The sequence below is a fragment of the Halichoeres trimaculatus genome, unplaced genomic scaffold (genome assembly GCF_033239565.1).
Source record: "Halichoeres trimaculatus isolate MK-OKI-2021-1 unplaced genomic scaffold, fHalTri1.1 fHalTri1_scaffold_5, whole genome shotgun sequence".
In the NCBI taxonomy this organism is placed as follows: Eukaryota; Metazoa; Chordata; class Actinopteri; order Labriformes; family Labridae; genus Halichoeres; species Halichoeres trimaculatus.
In genome coordinates this window covers 4,081,880-4,101,101 of record NW_027437183.1, presented here as the reverse complement: position 1 = coordinate 4,101,101, position 19,222 = coordinate 4,081,880, and the positions used below count along the sequence as shown (strand labels likewise).

At 38.5% G+C, this 19,222-nt stretch overlaps 1 protein-coding gene across 1 annotated transcript; it reads left to right on the top strand.

The window, feature by feature from the left end:
- The first annotated feature begins 2,109 nt into the window (after positions 1–2,109).
- Positions 2,110–17,444, top strand: shoc1 (shortage in chiasmata 1). Its single transcript, XM_074669664.1, has 27 exons — positions 2,110–2,179; positions 2,277–2,406; positions 2,512–2,602; positions 2,675–2,859; positions 2,948–3,098; positions 3,188–3,293; positions 3,379–3,520; positions 3,606–3,716; positions 4,125–4,257; positions 4,908–5,002; positions 6,244–6,471; positions 6,758–7,294; positions 9,050–9,244; positions 9,331–9,525; positions 9,598–9,690; positions 9,775–9,956; positions 10,064–10,136; positions 10,989–11,058; positions 12,387–12,562; positions 12,642–12,747; positions 13,317–13,428; positions 13,547–13,668; positions 13,768–13,855; positions 13,930–14,283; positions 14,455–15,169; positions 16,583–16,658; positions 17,264–17,444. Exons 2-27 carry the CDS (start codon positions 2,298–2,300, stop codon positions 17,442–17,444), a joined length of 4,626 nt encoding a protein of 1,541 aa, XP_074525765.1. The 5' UTR covers positions 2,110–2,179; positions 2,277–2,297.
- The last annotated feature ends 1,778 nt before the right edge of the window (positions 17,445–19,222 follow it).

The following is a 19,222-nucleotide window of genomic DNA, read 5'->3' as shown; positions in this document are numbered from 1 at the left end:
CTGTGAGAAACTTGCAAAACCCACATGTAGACTGACCTTCAAGAGTTTGTTAACTTTAGATGTCTCATGGGGCATGCACAAGATTTACCAGCACAAAGAGAAGACACGCTGTACCAGCTCCTCCAGCTTGATAGATGCTGGACAGAAAAACCTCCACTCTGGTAAAAGTATCTATATCTGGATTTGGTCATTTTATTTCTGATATTCTGCAAATAAAAAAGGGCAAAAGCTGCAGCCTGTTGCAGCTCTGCATCAAGTTCTGATGATGTAGGGAATGGCGCCACTCTGTGGCAAAAAAAGCATTATTCAATAAAGTGAAAAACCCTGTATTTAGCTGAAGTTAAGATGCTTTCTCAAAGTCTCTGTCCTGTCTTTCCTTACAGACAACAGTCTGGTAAATATATCCTAAATGACGCTGTTAACTTCTTTTCTCTGCATATTTTTCTTAAAGGTCTGCTTTCTGAAGTACTTTACATAAAAACTCACCTTTAACAGTCTCTTTGTATTGAATATTTTAACAAATTATTTAAATATCTGTTTAATTGTGCATTTTAGAATGAGTCTTACTGTGTTATAAGCATCTGTTTTTGCCATTTTATTATTATTTTATCCTTCATGTGTTTTGTTTACATTTTTAATACGCCTTTTTTTCTTATGTGAAGCACATTGAATCAGCTTAATGCTGAAATATGTTATATAAAATACTTGTCTTGCTTTGCTATCGTGTTTTTATCAACACGGTACTAAAAAAAAGTAAAACATACTGTTTTCACAAGGGAATTGTGTTAAAATATGAAGTATTTCGATAAGACCGCTTCTTGAACAAACCCTGAGCAGCGCATGCGCGTGATCTGAGCGCTCGCCAGCGTTCGAAAACGGAATGCTCAACAGCGCATGCGTACCTCACGGTTGTAGTTCATTGCTTACGTTAGCAAACCTTGATAAATTCTGATAAAAACGTATTTACTACACTCTGTAAAACTTCGCCGGTCAGGAAAACAAAGTTATACACTATCATAATGTAAGTTTGATTCTAACCATCACAGACTTAACATTAAGGTGATATAAGTTAAACCAAAATAGGTTGTGACGAACTGTTTATTAGCGTCCTTGCTAAGTCGCGCCATTAATAAATAAACAAGCTAACAATGTCCATAACAGATTATTTTGCGATTTATATCGATCTTCGACATATAGAAAGTAGTGAAATATATTTATTTACAGTTTTAGGGTTGCTTTACTTAATCCTGACATAGGTAAATCCACCATTCTTCATTTTAGTGAGGCTACATTTGCTTTAGTTTGGCTCGTTGGCTACAAGCTAAAGTCTGTTTAAGATTTTAGTAAACTAAATTTACTGATGAATTAGCGTGTATTTTTGAAATACATGACTGAGATATAACTTTAATAGTAGGCTGTCCATTAGTTTTGACCTTTATGCGTCAATATTTCAGCTGTAAAACGCTTTTTTTCTGCATACATACAATTTTTATTTTTGCAGTACAGATGCTGATCTATTAAAGACAAGAAATGGGATATTTTATTATTTAAGGGGGCATTATATACTAGAATATTGCTGGAACTCTACACTTAAAATAAATCAAAACTAAGTATGTCATTTTGTTTATTTTAGGTTTTAAAAAAAGTCTTTAAAGGGTTTATTTAAACTAGATACACCTTAATCGCAGACATAAACCCAAAGTGGTGCATAAATTGCTTGTAATGAATTAAAGAAATTTCCCTTTGGAATAAGGGAGTAATTAAAGAATACTTTTTTTTAAATATTTTTTTAACTGGGACATTATCCTTATTTTAAGAAACTGTAAACATGTCAGTTTTTTTCTATTAGTAGTTAAATCCTACTTTTCCAACTATTTTGGCATCTTACATCCTAAAATATGTACCTTTTCTGGACTTTTTAAGTGAGTATTAAGTATAATAAGTCTAGTAAGGAATTTTTTTTTTTTACTAGAAATCAGACTTGCTTAGCTAGATTTTTTTTGTGGTGATGGATTAAATTACTTTTTTCCACCACTGGTTTCTTTCAGTCTAAGATTCCTGGCTCTTAAAATGAATAATTTACTGAAGTTAACTCATTTACAGGTCAGAAAACTACATCTATTTCTCTGGTAAAACATTTGCTGCAAACAGATACAAAGCTCTGGACTATAATTTTGAGGTAATTTTTTCTTCGTCTTCTTAATTCAGTCTCAGAAAACTGTCATTGAACCACATTGATCTGTCCTTTTTCTCTGTCTTCTGTGTCTTTATTTCAGATCAGCACCACTCATAAAGTCATGATGAACTTCCTGGCGTTACCGACTCCTTACTTCACCAGTAGCAGTGATGTGTATCCTCACAGCGGCGCGCTGCCTGAAGTCATGTATAGGACACCGTGGATCAGAGGTAACAACCACTGCATTAAGTGGGTCAACATGGACTGTGTATAAAAACTTATTCATTTGCAAAAAGCTAAAGTTCTCTGTCCTCTGTTTTTGTACTCATTCATAGGAAAGGTGATCTCTACCTGCAAGCTCTTCATCAGTGGCTCTGTGCTGGATGACCTGAGAGACAAAATGCACCCAGTGATTCCTCTAGAAAGGTTTTGTGTTATGATTTTTAAACCCTGATTGTTATCATAAAACAGTAAGTTCACACTTCTACAATCCTCTAGATTTTGTTCGACTCTGAGTGAGGTGAGAGCGGATGTGGAGGTGATTCCCAGCTCCAATCCTGAGTCCCCGACAGATCTAGATCAGGAGGATTTTTCCCTTTTAAAAGAGTTACAGGCCATAGATTTGTGCCAGGAGTCCTTTAACAAGTGTGCAACAGACCAGATGAAACCTGAACATGACAAAGGTAACATCACAAAAGAGTATCCTGCTGATGTCAACATTATACCCTCAAACTGATTCCAACTGTGGTTTTGTTTCTCGTTGTGACAAAGGTCTTCTCCTGCCTGAGGACCTCCTGGTTGTGGATTACCTGTCACACTTTAGGAGACATCTACCCACACTGAGAGCCAAACTGTCCCGACTGAGGACACTTCCTGTTGCTGACCCTCTGCTGAGTTCAGTCTCTGAGGACACCTTGTTCAGGTGATTCTGTTCATGTTGGAGCAGGTTTCAGAGCTGTGGGGTCAAAGCGGTTGGTTTTCTGTTTCAACCTTTCAAATCATCTCTTACAGACGCTGTGCATCCTATGAAAAACCTCTTGACGTGAACCAAAGTGACACTCAGGTGTGCACAGACATTCACGAGGAGTTCAGTAAAGAGGCACAGATGCAGGAAGAGGTAACTGAGAACAGCAGGTGTATGAGATGGTTTAAATGTTTTTTTTGTTGTGATTGATAATATTGTTTCTTCTACATCTTTTTAGTGTCTGCTGTTGCCAGCTGTGGTTGACACGTTAAGTCTGAGTCGAGATCACTGCATCAGCTTTTCCAGTGTTTGTGATCGTATGAATGTTTGCCCTGAACAGCTGGATGAGCAACCCTCAATCCTGGGGCTGCTTCATAAAGGTGAAGTGATACATTTTAGGCCATTAGATTAAAAAATACATAAAAAAAGAACTTTATAAATGTAAGTCTCATTTTTTTCTTGTAGTTTTCCCATCGGATGCTTCAGTATCGATGGATATTTCCAGATATGAAATACCGGAGGAGTCCAGCATTGAAGCCAGGATGATCGGAGGCCTGATGGAGTCAGAGTTTGGAGGTGAAGTTGCGGACAGAAAGTATAAAAACTGTTTCATAAATCCATCATTTGGGCGAAATGGATTCCCAATTTAGCTGCAGTGAAAGTTTAAGTGTCACAGAAATGTACCTGCCAATGTTCATGAGGCGTATCAGCAGTCCCCACAGTGCAAACGCTGAAATCTAGTCAAGTGTTTTTGTCTAATTCTTTGCAAAAATGATCTATTAGGCTTAATATGATCCACATTCACCTGACAAGACCAGAGAAATGTCTCATTTCAAGATATCCAAAGACAAAAATGACAGCCATTGCATTCTCAGGTTTACTTATTTTAAGATGTGTTTCCTGTTTGAACTCTGATGTTAGTCAAAGTGTTTGACTCTTCCACTTCTTTGTCATTTTGAAGTTTAAACATCATCTTCCTTCCAGTACGTTTGATGCTTCCCACTGAGCTTGAACTGGACGTGACTCTGACCTCGACTCCAGACCGAACCAGTCGAACCCAGATCTGTCTGTCCACACGTGGACTCTTAAAGGAAGAGCTGTCTCCGCTCTGCAGATGGTGAGTCATGCAGGTCGACATTAGATCAAACTGCCTTCCTACCTGGGGTCCCTCATCCAGGTCTACGCTCCTTCTGGTCCTCTATGCTCTGCTTGTGAAAGACGCCTGGTGCTCCCAGCCCAGCACGGCTCCAAATCTCTAGCCAGACTCTTCTCCTCTGTTGTTTCCAAATGGTGGAATAAATTACCTAACTCTATACGATCCACAGAGTCCCTTTCTACTTTAAGAGATGTCTGAAGACTCATCTGTTCAGGGAACACTTAGGTCCTTAATCTGAGCCTTCTCCTCTTTGTCCTCAGGGGGAGAATGAGTCTGGAGGTCTAAGACTCAGCTCTTAGTGAATTTTCAGCATTAATTACTGAATGTTGTTGAAGGTTGAAGTATATTGTTGCAGCAATTATTTGTGGTTAACTGGCTTGATTATTCCATATTATTAAATAAATAAATAAATAAATAAATATGTCGTTTTGGACAAAAGTGTCTGCTAAATGAAACTGTAGAAACTGTAAACTGCAAAGAAAGAATTTTTCAGGTTGAGATTTAGTTTATTTTCACACATTTCAAAGTGGCTAAATATGAAAGTTGGTAGTTATTGCATGAATCCTTATCAGATAAAAAACACTGAGGTCACATTTAGGATTGTTTTCCAGCTCTTTGGTGTCAGAGAGGACTCGTAGAGGGATGGAGACGGCTCTTTGGAAGGCAGAGAAACATCTGACCTCTGTGGTTGGTTTTCTGTTGGCAGGTGACTACAAGCTCAACATTCATTATTACTGTTGTTTATTGTTTTTTTTCCCCGAACTGACAGAAACTGTTCATTTTGGAGCATTCACATGTGTGTATTAGCTAATTATTCTCTGACTGAGAGAGAAAATCTGAGATTGTGTCAGAAGATCTGAAATCAGAGACTAGAAGCTGATCCTTACCCAGATCTTCCTCCTCAAGGATTTCACAGAAAACTGACACAAGTGAAAGAAATCAGTGAAATAAATCTGGTCCTGCAAAACTGTAAGATAAGACATTTACATTTGAAGGGTCCGTGTATGTTTGGTAGTTGGATTTTCCATTTTGAAAATAATATCAAAAAACTAGTGATTGTTTGATTTTCATTTTCAAATTAGGAAATGAAAATTGGAAACAAAATAACACCTGTTTTTCAGATCGTGCAACCAGACGTTGCCTTTCCAAAGTAAGAGCGCCAATCAAATCAAATCAAACTTTATTTATATAGTATATTTTCAACATATTAAAATGCAACTCAAAGTGCTTTACAAAAGCAAGTAAAATAACGAAACAGAAAACATTAGAAAATTAAAGCCCGTCCCTCCCACCCCCTCATATGTAAACCTGTTTCTGTCTTCTGGTATTTTACTTTCTGTTTTTAGAAACAGAAATGGAAAACTAACCAGTTTTTCAATTTTCATTTTTGAATTTTAAAACAAAAAATCAAAGAGCCACTTTTTTTTTGTTTTTTAATATTGTTATCTGATTGGAAAATCTAATGACCAAAACATACACAGACCTTGAAGCAACTGAGGTTGACCTAAGAGTTTTCAAACTACAAAGGCACAAGAAAAGAAAAACAATACTCCACACAGCCACCAGATGTCGCTGTGATCCTGAGTTTAAACTAATGAACTGTCAGTTCTACCAAAGCAAAAACAGAAAGATGAGTTTTCAACTGTTATGATGTAAAAGTTTGATGGAGACGTTTTAGATATTGATGCAACAAAAACTCAGATTTTGTCAATCTTAATTTAATTATTTGTGTGTGGAGCCAAATTCAATTTTTTTTGACTCATTGTTTAAGATGATCCTTGACTCTTTGCAGGTTTATAATCTTTAATAATTTCTTTATAATTTCTGAGATCAGTGTTACATACTTTAAAATGCTTACAGTAACTTTTGGTTATTAATAATCTGTTTTAAAGACAAACACTGTAATCAGTTCAGTCTATAAACCTCTTCTGCTTTGTTTTCCTGCAGAGCCCCGAGACAATGAAACACCCGTGGACTTCCAGCCTCTGTCTGAAGCCTTGAAAGCGGTCGAGTTAGAAAGTCTGAATGTCGTTGGCTTTGGGAAGAAAACAGGAGACGGACACTTCAAAATCTGCAGCAGCTTTGAGTTTACAGAGAAAATGAGGTCCGTGCTCTCCTCCAAAGAGCAGGAGGAGGCTGAAGACTTCAGAAAACTGACACCTCAACCCGTGAAGCGTGAGTAATAACTTGTAAAGTTTTGGCTGACTTCATCCGACGACAGAAAAGTACAAATGCATGAAAAATAAAAGGTCACTGAATTAAATCAATCCCTATTGTTTTCACCGCTCCTGGCCTGAGATAAAAACTGAAAAATCCAACAGTAATCTGAGAGTTTGTCATATTTAAAGTGATTTTTATTGACCCCAATAACTGGGGGATCAACAATGAACATGTTTGTAAACCTGCTTCACTGTTTCAGAGCATTCACATCAGAGTCTAATCCCACCTCCTCTGATTTCAGTCACAGACAAACACGTCTTGATGAGTCCCACTAAAAGGACTCAGCCCCCTCACCTGGAGGGACCAGAAACCACCCCTCATGTCCCTAAAGTTACTGCAGACAGCTCCTCTCTGAAAAGAAAGGCCACCGCATTTCAGAACGTCTTCCTGATGAACCCTTTCAACCCCAAAAACATCAAACCAGCAGCTTTGAACAACACAGACAGAGTCTCACCTGAGATCAACACAGACAGAGTCTCACCTGAGAACAACACAGACAGAGTCTCACCTGAGATCAACACAGACAGAGTCTCACCTGAGAAGTCTGCAGCAGCGTCAGGATCTCCATCCGATAAAAGAAGTATCAGAGGTGGTTGGACCGAGCAGAAAGCCCTCACTCCTCAGCGGGCTGCATCCTCCGGAGAGAATCACAGAGGTCTGCCGGGTCCGAGGCGCCCTCCAGAGAAGGACCTGGACCCCCTGTCCACCTTCATGATGCTGAGATCTCAGCTGAAAACTTCATCAGCTGCTGAAGCTCAGACCTCACCCAGATCTCCAGGTAAACTGAAGCTGCTAAAACTTAAAGATCATTTCATGGTTTATTTATTCAAATTAAAATTTTTATCATTCAAATTTATCTCATACAGCTGAAATATTTTTTTTTTGTCTAAATGTATTGTTTTTCTCTAAGAACAGAAATATTGACTCACCATGAAGTCAGAGCTTTAAAGGGTTTGATTTACATTTGAAACACTGGCGCCACCTTGTGGAAGTCACAGAAATCTGGGTGCAAAATGCAAACCCACAGCAGTTATCCCCGCCAAGGGGGTTGTGTGTTTTTGGGAGAGTTTGTCTGTGAACATAACTCGAAAAATTACAAACAGATCTTGATGAAATTTTCAGTTCAAAATGGGAAAAGGGAGAAGTGATAACATTTTTGGACCAGTATTTTCTCTAAATGATTCTTTATCATTGTGAGATGGGGCTGTTTTCACCATTTGTGTTTATAACTTAACCATAAATGGTCAGATTGCTTACAGGACAAAGTCATCATAATTTCTGACAGATGTAAAAGTACGATCCAGATCCTGACAATATTCTGGATACTAAAATCTGGAATATGAAATATGAACTAGGTCATGATAATCACCAACACAGTCAGGAAACAAATTATCGTACAAACCTGCAACTAACACCAAATTGTAGCAGACAGTCTGCTGAAAGGGAGTATAACATTAAAGTCGGACTAAAGTGTTGTGACAATCACAATATGCTTGGAGGAGGTCTGCGCTCTCTGAGTGTTTTTCTACTTTGTCATATTTTGGTGTTGTGATTCATTATTCTAATGAAAATGATGAACATGGAGCCTTAACAGTCACCACTAATTAAGAACTTAAATAAAGATAAAAAATAAAATTTAAGGACAAGTCACTTATCTGAGAAGTCCACATAAATGTCTTATTTAAAGATATTACATTTCACTAAAAATGCTTAAAACATAAGAAACAATCTGCTAGTGAGGTGATAAAAATAAAAAAAAACTAACAGATACATTTTTCTTTCTCCATTGGCAGATTTCTTTACTTTATACCATGAACGAGGCCTCATTGTTAGTTTTTTTGTGACCTGTCAGACAGATATGAGACATCTTCAGTCTAATAAAAGAGTCCTTTTGTTTCTAATTTTTATAGTGTAGTACCTGATCTGTGTTTTTTTCTATGGAGTGTCTAACAACAGCACAATCCACATGACCATTTCTTTTTTTATTGAACAAAAAAAACTAAAATAATGCGAGATAATTAAGGAATAATTAAAGAAAGTAGTTATCATGTTAGAAACAGTGTAATGGACACAAACTGTTAGCCTCATAGCTTGGTTGCCTAAGCTGAAGAATTAAAAATAAAACAAGTAAAAAAATAATATTGATAATCCAAATATAACTTTTTGAATGTGATAAAGAATTATAAATGCACATTAAAAACTGTTTTTTTCTTCTTTTCTGAAAACTTTGACATAAGACTTAAGAAATTAAAAGATATTAAAAGGAAAAAAATGAAGCCTGAATTGTTTGAAGTAGATTAAAAAATCTGCCATTGTGCTCAACAACCACACACTTGTGTAGAAATGCTTAGACTTAAGTTTTTGTTGGGAAAGACTGAAATATGTAAGTTGTTTATGGAAACAATCTTCAGAGGAGAAGCCCAAACTGACCTCCCCGTCTTTGTTTTTATGACTTTGAATGTTTGCACTTTTCAAAACGTTGATATTTTTTTATTATTTTTTCGTTGTGCCTGTTTCCTCTTTCATCCATCAGCAGAAAAGGTGGAGAAACAAACCCCACCTGAGCTCCAGACTCCTCCAGATGATCCAGATGAGACCTCAGAGAGGACACCGGTCTACATGAGCCACGCTGTGACAGGAAACGCCACCAGAGAGCAGAAAGCAGCCTCTCAGCTGACGAGCTCGCTGCTCAGTCAGGAGAGCCGGGTCGTTCAAGTCCAGGCCGCAGGTCTCACACTCTGACAGCGTTTTCTTTCAGACTGCTTTAGGTTTTCCAAACTAAAAATAAAGGCTGTTTCTCTTTGTGGTGTACAGACAGTCAGCAGCGAGCCTTCTTCCAGCTGCTGGCCTTCGCTCAGCCGTTTTTGAGCTCAGCCAGGCAGCTCGGGCTCAACATCCCAGCGTGGGGAGACTTCAGCTGCCTGGCCCCCGATCAAACACTCTTCCTCCTCCGGCAGCAGGAGAAGGCGCTCTGCAGGACGCAGGCACAGGGCGCAGAGCTGGTCAGAGGTACAGGAAGTCTCAGAAAATGCAAAAACGTGGATTTAAAGCCTTTAACTTCATGAAGTTTGGTGTTTGTAGATCAGGAGCTGCTCTTCAACCGGGCGGCTCTGATTCACGCGCTGGTGACGTTCAAGGAGCTGCTGCTGAAGTGTGACCTGAGCACGGCTCTGGGTACAGCTGACTTTAACTTTCCTTCATGTGTCTTTAAATAACTGAGCCACTGTCTGACGTAAGGCCTCTCTGTTTGCTCTAAAGCCTACCTGATGCAGGCGGCGGAGGTGTGCACTGAGCCGAGTCTGCAGCAGCTGGTTAGAAGGCTCCAGATCCTCTTCTACCTCAGCCACAAAAACCAGGAGCCCAACTTCAAACTGCTGGAGCTGCAGCAGCTGGTGGCTGAGTGGATGCAGAGCAGGACGGGGCAGAAAATCATGGAGAAAGTCGGTGTCAGGGGAACAAAAGCTTCCTTTCCTCCTTTCGTTACCTCAATTTTTTTTATTTCAGCTTCCTCTGTGTGTCTCTGTTTCTGTTTGATTTGTTCCTGTAGGTTCTCGTCATGATATCAGTCGACTCTGATGAGAACAGATCTGTACTCATCACCAGCTTGAGCCAAGTTACAGGTGAGCCACACAAATAATAATCAACAGCGCTGCTCATCAGAATGAGATTCTTCCTCTTTAATGTGAGTTTATGTAACACACTGTACAAACACCCAAATACCAAAATATCAAAGGTGTTTTCCATTTTTTGAGTGTATAACCAAGAAGAAAGATCAACACTGAACAAAAACTAAAATCAAAGGAAATGTTCTTGTTTTATTTTTAGTAAAAAGGTCTAATTAGACCGAATATGAACCTCATTCAGCTGGCAAGTACAGAACAGTATCTTATTTCAAAAATTTAAGGACAAAAATAAAGCCTGAAGTGCAAAAATAAATGAAAAGATCTGAAAACAATTGAGTCAGAGGATTATCTTGTTGAGTTTATGGATTAGGAGTGATGTCTTTGAACAAGAAGCTCATAAGTGATTTTTTATTGCCGCATTTGGAGCAATTCAGGCCTCACAGGCTAAAATATCAACTCAAGGCCAAAACATGGGCTAAAGGCTAAAACATGGACAAAAGGCTAAATCATGGACCAAAGGCTTAAACAGTAGCTGAAGGCTAACACAGGTTAATCTGTTTGTGCTAATACCTTACATATAGCCGGCTGCTGACGTACAAACTTAAGTTTGCTTTTTGTCACGTTTCAAACAACAGTGCTACGGACTGATAAATACGTCTCACAGCACCGGGCTATGAACAGAACTAAATACAGCAGGCTACTAAACTACGAAACAAACTGACAAAGTTTGCTTGTTAATTGTTTGATTCGTTTACCTGCATGACTTTCAAATAAGTTTAATCTAATCGTGGAAACAAATGCCCGATCACGCTCTTATCACGCAGCTTCAGGTGTTCTGTTTCGTCTCAGGTGGAGCTGTGACTGCAGTTTGTCCAGAGGAGGACAGGAAGAAACTCAACGGTGCCAGCGTCATCAGCAGGTGAGACTGGAGTCAATCACTGCTGCAAAAACTGGACTCTGAGCAAGTGTTTCTGTTTCACATTTGAAAAAAAAATTCTTATTAGACTCAGTCTGAGTGACATTCAGCTGAAACATCCAGAAAAAAATGTTACAGATGAGAGCTGAATTGTTTGTGAAGAGAAAAACGTCTGTTAGTTCTTCTCCAGAGAGTCCTGGAAGATTTTTTTGTTCTTGCTCAAGGGTCTTTGACTCCTTTGCATTGGTCCCTTGTAGCTTTAAAAAAAAATGTTGAATTTTTATTTTTATTTTTTTTCTTACAGAAGTTATTTATAATTACAGACAATGACACTAAATAAATCACGTGTTAACAATTTGTTGAACTAAATCTTCATCAACTCTGTCAATATACTTTTAAAATTTTTGCAAAATTTTTGGATCTTTTAAGTTGTAAGAAACTTTTGCAAACTTTTGAAATTCCAAAAATTTCAAGCAATTTCGGCAGATTTTTTAAATTTCCTAATTGTTCGGAATTTTTGCAAATTTTTGAAGTTTTACAAGATTTTTGAAATGTTTGCAAATTCTTGAAAAAATTTGTTTCTTTTATGAAAGATTTTGCATTTTCTTTGAAGTTCATTTTTACATGGTTACAGTTAAAAAAAAAACTCTTTTTTTCTCACATCAGTGTTTTAAAAACCCTTACTTTAGCCTCTGTCTGAAACACTTCCTTTAAGCTGCTGTCTCTTTAAGGCCCCCTGTTTCACCAAACCCCTTCTCTCTGATTGGCCAGCTCTCTGGAGGCCTGTCTTGGGTGGTTTAAAGGTGTCATGAGCCAGATTTTTAAAATTTCACAATTGTTTGGAATTTTTGCAAATTTTTGAAGTTTTACAAGATTTTTGAAATTTTTGCAAACATTTGGAATTTTTTTTTCCTTTTTAATTTTTTTTCTTCATTTTTTTAAATTCAAAACTTGTGAATTATTTTCTATTTTTTAAAATTCCTCTTTTTATTTTTGCACTTTTTTTAATTCAAAAAAAAGCAGCTATTTCTTTTATTTTAGATTTTTTTTTTTCACTTTTTGCAAATTTTTGAAAAATAATTTAAAAAAAGATGTCACATGTACAATTTTCTGAGTTTAAAAAAAAAATCTTTAAAAATTCTAGATAACTATTTACTAGATTTTAACTACGCACAGACTTTTGTCCACAGTAGTCTTTATTGTGGAGATAAAGTAGATTTTGTGAGCTGAGGAAAAACAGCTCCTTTTAAAGTACAGGTTGTAGACCCCTGTTCTAGCTGCTGTTCAGTGTTTAACACAGTTATTTTCACCCTCCCATTCTGTCCTGCCAGCATGTGCGACAGCGTGTGTGTGTTGGTGTGTGAGCAGCACGTGGGCCCTGACTTCCCCTGGAGGTGTTTCTCTCTGGTGGTGGAGTACGACCACCCGGGTCACTCGCCGTGGGCCGCCGTGTGCAGAGAGAGGGGGGTCAACCACCTCACTTTCAACGCAATCATCTCACACACTGGTACGCTGCCAACACACACTCAGGTTTTTGTGCCGAGCTGTGTACGGGGTGTGTTCCTCTACGTGTGTTTTCCAAACAGAGACGGGAGAAGACTCGTGGAGCCTGGAGGAGAACGTGCCGTATGTGTTGTTTGTGACAGACGGGCTGCTCAACTGTCCCCTGCTGCTGCAGACGCTGGAGTCAAGGTACGAGTCCACGTCTTCACGACTCTGGACAAAAACATGATATGCTACGTGCACATTTTACTTTTGAATAGGACAAACGGTTTGTAATTACCAGGCATTTGAAAATAAGTGTTTTTGAACCCCAGAGGGCACCAGATGATGTAAAAAAGTTAAATGGTGATGATGACGTCTACAGACTTTATCAGAAGCCATACTTTCCGAAAAAAAAATTCCTCTCAAGATTTATTCGGGGGATCTGACACCTCAACTTTTTTCCAACCATCATAGAAAAAAGACTAAAATGAAGGATTTATTTATGGAAAAAAAAGCTTTAACTCCTCTTTAATGCTTCTTGCTGAGTCCTCAGACTTAAAACTAAAATAAAATTATCTGAAACTTTGAGTTCAGTATCCAAAAACATCAAGTTTGACAGAAAAAAAAGAATCCATCTTTTTTATTTGTTCAGCATTTTAAGCGTAAATCAGTCCAGCTTTATAAAAATGTGTTTCCACAACATGCCCGTGTTGATAAGCTATCGTTAAAATACCAGATGGTGTTTCAAAAGTCTGTGTGTGTGTGTGTGTGTGTAGGTTTAATATAACGGTGCTGGAGAGGAGCCACTCCCCCTCCTTGCAGATGCTCGGAGGAACCCATCAGTACGCCGTGATCACCGTGAACGAAAGCACCGCCATCGTCATCCAGGTAACATGAGACAGAAGCACCTGATGCTTCTCTTAAAGGACACAGAAGCATCATCACATGAACACACACACTGTTTTACCTCCCTTTGGTGTGTGTTATGTGTTGTGTGTGTGTGCAGGAGGAGGATGAGCTGTGTCAGGAGCACGCCAGCGAGCGGCTGGTCATGAGGCTGACGGCTCTGTCTCTGCAGTACGACAGCTGCTGGCTCATCCTGCACTGCCCCGGCTTCCAGGGAGGAGGGTCAGGAAACACACACACACTCACACACACACACACGGGTGAAGTAAAGTGACATGTTTCATACACACAGACTCACCGTACACGTTTCTGTCTGCGTAGTTTCCCCAGCGACGCCTTCAACAGCCTGGTGCTGGTGTACTCGTCTCTGGTGTTGTTCAGCGTGAAGTCAGAGAGTCTGGACGTGAAGGTGATGATCACATGATCTCATCCAAACAGGAAATGACTCCAGCTCTGTCCTCAAGTTCAGCTTCTGTTTGCCAGGTGCTGATTGTGCCCGAGGTTCTGGAGGTGGCTAAATGGATCAGCCAGATCTGCCTCCACAGCCTGATGTCCAGTGACAGGGACCCCGTGGAGTACCTGGACAAGGACTGGCTGGCTGTGATCCCCTCAGAGGTGATTAATGGTCCACTCACAGGGATCGATCTTCCCGCTCTGGCTCTGACTCCGACCTTTCTGTCCCTGCAGGAGGAGAAGTGTGTGTGTCAGTTCCCGAGCGTGAACCCTCTGGTTGGTCAGCTGATGCTGAGCCGAGTGCCGTCCCTCCAGTGGCTCCTGAGGGCCTCCCTGTCCCAGCTGCAGGAGCTGCTCCCTGAGGTTCCTCATAAAGTGCTCAAGGTGAGACCAGAAACCACACTCCATCAGATACTCATCACACCATGGGTTGCTGAGGTCATTAACTTGTGGAGTTTGGTTAATTAGTGTTGTTAGGTGGTTTCGACCAATCAGAATCAAGAATTTCCTCAGGTGACAATCACAGAATGACTCCTCCTCCTCTCCTGCTCCCAGCTGTTCAGCGACACCTCCCTCCTGTACACAACCACAGACTCAGACCACTCAGAGTCTCAGAGGGTCCCCCCAAACAGCCCCTGGACCACCATGAGTCCTCACTGGGGAGTTTCTGGTAGAGACTCAGAGGTGGTGACGTCTGAAACTCCTCGCTTTGAGCTTTCCTGCAGCGCCCCCAGTTTCATGTTCGGAGCAGATCCCGGCTTCTGTGAGCCAGACTTAGTGATTCAGGATCAGAGCACAGATTTCAGACTGGACCTGAGCTCCTCCTTCAGCAGCCCAGAAGGTGAACCCATGAGGAGCTGGACCAGCAGAGACCTGTGGAGGGAGGAGGAGGACAGGGTGGGGAAGGAGGTGGAGTTTTGTGGCTGGACAGGCCGAGCTGGAGCCTCAGGGAGAGCCGTGGAAAGGAGAAACACCGAGTGGACTCCGACAAAGCCGGACAGGCCTTTCAGACTGGACTCTGTGCTGGGCTTCAGTCCGCTCCAGGAGCAACCAGCTGCTGGTCACATGATCACAGCAGCCTACAGCGGCCTCCAGAATCCAGGCGGCCACGGCGCGGTGTACGGTCTGAGCCCTCACGCAGACGCCATGATGTGGAGTCAGGGTCAAAGCAGCAGAGAGACGACCGCAGCGTCCGCTCAGTACGGATCCAGATGCTGGTTAGGACAGGAGAGGAAGAGGAGCAGGGAGGAGGCGGGCTTGATGGGGACAGGTGAGTCCATTTATCTTCCTGTTTCCTTTTTGGATTTATAGTTTGGAAGATTTAGAGAAGAGAGGGTGAAAACAGGTCTCTACTTTCTCAAACAACCATGTTTTTTTACCATATTTTACTGTAAAATTCGTTTATAATTTTCAAGTTTTAACTCAAGAATCCTTCAACGCTTCAAAACCCATCAGAGTGCCCTGTTGCTCCTCAACTATTTAGGCAAGAAAAAAAATAAAATGGCTCCTTAAAGAAGAAAAGACAAGCTTTACAGTGATGAATATATGAACATAAAAGTTTGCAACAAATGACTTTTTCAAGATGCAACAGGTAACTGCACTTTAAAGAGGGGGTATTACTATTTTTTCCATATTTTTATGTTTTTTAAGTTGAATATTTTGCAAAATTCTAACATTTCAAAACCTTCTAAAATTTTGTGAACTTATTTTTGTACAACAAATAAAATAAGACATTACCTGTAAATTTCAGAAATTTCAAGAAAATTTTAAAAATTTTTGCTAACTTTTTTAATTGAAGATTGTTTTTATTTTTATTATTTTTAAAAGTCTAAAATTTCCAAGAATTTTTAAAATATTTCTACAGATTTTAAAAATATTTTTCCCTTTTTTTTCCATTTTTTCCAAAAATATTTTTTCCTTTTTTTCAATATTTTTTCCATATTTTTATGTTTTTCCAAATATTTTCAAATATTTTGCAAAATTCTAACATTTCAAAACCTTCTAAAATTTTGTGAACTTATTTTTGTACAACAAATAAAATAAGACATTACCTGTAAATTTCAGAAATTTCAAGAAAAATTTTAAAAAATTTGCTAATTTTTTAAATTGCAGATTGTTTTTATTTTTATTTTTTTTAAAAGTCTAAAATTTCCAAGAATTTTTGAAATATTTCTACAGATTTTTAAAATATTTTTCCTTTTTTTTTTTTTTTTTTTTTTTACATTTTTTCCAAAAATATTTTTTCCCTTTTTTCAAATATTTTTAAATATTTTGCAAGTTTTTAGATTTCAAATCTTTCTTAAATTTTGCAAAATTATTTTTGTTTATTAAAAAATGAGACATCACATGTAAAACTTTATTAGTTTAAAAAACTTCTCATTTAGATAAATTACCGAGATTTTAACAATGAATAGAATTTATGCACTCAATAGTTTTTTTGTGTGGATAAAGTAGATTTTGTGGCTCCTGAATGATTTTAATCCAGGTGAGCTGAGGAAAAAGACTGTAAAAAAATCAGGATACCCCATCTTTAAAATTCTTTAGCAGAAAATCGGTTGAGGTATTGATTAAATGAGGAGAAAAGTCTTGATCTTCTGGACGTTTTCATGCTGAACCACCTGAATCAGCCTGTTTTTAACTCTGCTGTGACTCATCTGTGTGTGTTTATGTTTATTTCCTGCAGTGTTGACTCCACTGAAGAAAGGACGTTTGAGCTACGAGAAAGTCCCCGGCCGACGCGACGGACAGACGAGGCTGAGGTTATTTTAGTCGGAGTATTTTGTTCCTGTGTTTGGAGAAAGCTCCAAGTTTGTTGTATTTAAACTATTTGTTGTTATTTAAAGGTAAGTTTTACTTCCCAGTTTTAATTCAGATGAAATAAATATTTAAGTGTGGCAGCAAAACATTAGCTTCAGATAAATTAGCATAGACTCATCATCTTACTGTTGTTTGTGATATTTAAAACATGTTTGATACAGTTTAAGAGTTTGATATTTATTAATTTTAAATCTATTTATTCAGTAAAAGTTGATTTAACCCATCCTCCACCTCATGTTAAATTTGTTGTTTCTGCTGAAAAATGTGTTTTAAAGAGCTTCCTGTGTTTATGTTCTGCCTCTGTGAGTAATAAAAAGCTCCCAGACGACACCATGTGCACATTTAGCCTTTGTTTTGGTCCCCCCCTCCCACATGGAGCATGCTCAGTGCTGGAAAACGAGCTGTGATTTATGGCCGGAGGAGTCGGGATTGAGGGTCTTCTCCCAGCCGAACTGATAACACCTCTCATTTCAGCAGCTCCAGTGGTGGGGCCATTTCTTTCTCTTTTTTCATTTAGTGAAGCAATCCCCTTATCATCGTCTCTCAGCGTGTGGAGAGAGTGCTTATCTTCACGAGCCAGCAGAGTGAAGCCAGCTCCCCCAGGAGTGATCCCCAGACAAAGACGACCCCCGGGGACATCGACTCCAAGCCTCCCCCAGTCTCTGCGCGGACACATCCAGCACTGCCTGGCCTCCATCAATACCCCGCCAGCTCCTCTCTGGTTTTAAACCCCTCCATCTTTCCCTCTCTGGCCTCCACCAGCAGTGGACAAACAAAGACTCAGACTAAATGTTTTGTTTTTTACGGCCGGGGAACAGAAGCTGTGCTAGCAGGATGGTGAAAGGAGCTCCTGAATGAAGGTTAGGTAAACAGCAGAGTGACGGAGCAGTAATTACCCCCTGACTGAAAGGAAGAGGAGAGATACTGTGGGAATTAACAGGCTGTTTAAACCCAAAACCATCTTTTAGCTTCAGCTCAAAAGGTCACACAGCTGTTATCAGAGATCACTGCAGACGTTTACTGTTTCACCTGTGAGCTTCCTCCGCTCTGCAAACAACACAGCTCAGTTTTTTCTCTGACCAAAGGTGATTTGTTCTCGTAAACCTGAGCTGCTTTAACTCAGACACACGCACACAGCGTATAAAATCAATCAATAAGTGACATGAGTTGCTGCTGAGTCACAGAGACAAACACTGACATTAAGAGTTAAAATCAACCGGCAAGATGAAGAAAATAAAGTCACATGATACAGTCACAGCAGCCATGAAGTCTTGGTTTTAAAGAGGGGGTACTTCGTTTTTTAGCCCTCTAGAACAAGGGTCTGCAACCTTTGGTTCTCGGGCCTCATGCAGCTCTTTGACTCCTTTGCAGTGGCTCCTTGTTGTTTTAAAAAAAAGTTATTGAAAAAAAAGGTTTTAGTTTTCTTACAGAGGGTATTGATGATTAGAGACACTGACACTCAGTAAATCATATGTTAACATTTCATTGAACTAAATATGCGTCACATCTTGCAGATAAGCTTTCAAATTGTTTGATTTTTTTTTCTGTTTTTTTTTTCTGGAATTTTTGCAATTTTTTGAATTTCAACTTTTTAGCATTTTCCCAAATTAAGAAAAAGATTTTAAATTTTTGCTGATTATTCAAATTAATTTTTTTTTTGAATTTTTAAGTATATATTTTTTTTATTAAAATACTTTTTAATTTTAAAAATTTATGTATTAATTTTTTGAATGAAGGCAATTAAATTTTTTCAGAATCTTTGCATTATTTTGCTTTTTTTTTTTAAATCTTGCAATTATTTTTAATGTTAATTTTTTAGCTCTTTCCCAAATTTAGGAAAAAGATTCAATTTTTTTTAATTTGCAAATTTTTGCAAATTATTAAAATTCAGTTTTTGAAAAAAAAGCACATTTTAGAATCTTTTTTTATTGAGCACCTTTTTGATTTTTTTTTCAAATTATAGAATTTTAGCAAATTCTTGAAATTTCAATTTTTGGGAAAATTTTGCAATTTATTGCACATTATTTAAACTTTTTTTTGTTTTGAAATTTTTTCCAAAATTTTAAAATTTTCCAAATTTTCCAAATTGATTACATATTTTTTTAATATTTGCAAGTTTTTTTTAAAAAAACAAAAACATCACCGTAGTAGCTTTAAATGATTTACAGCTCAAGAAAATCTCTATTTTTTTTCCACTGGTGTTTTAGAATACAAAGCAAACTGGTGAAGCAAATTAGTGGAAATATCACAAAAAAGTGTTAAAATGAGTTTTTGCCCAATCAGAAAAATAACAATGGCTTTTAAAATTATTTCTTCATGGTCAAACCTTTTTACCTGAGATTAGATTAAGGAGACACATTTAATAACACAGCTGCAGAAGTCCCTGGTGTTACAGTGTAAAGTTTGACCCTGTTAACTAGTGACGACCCTCGCTGAAAAACACTGACACGTTCAAGTGAGAGTCACCAGTTAGTATGGTCACTATTCACTCCTGAACACTGGTTGC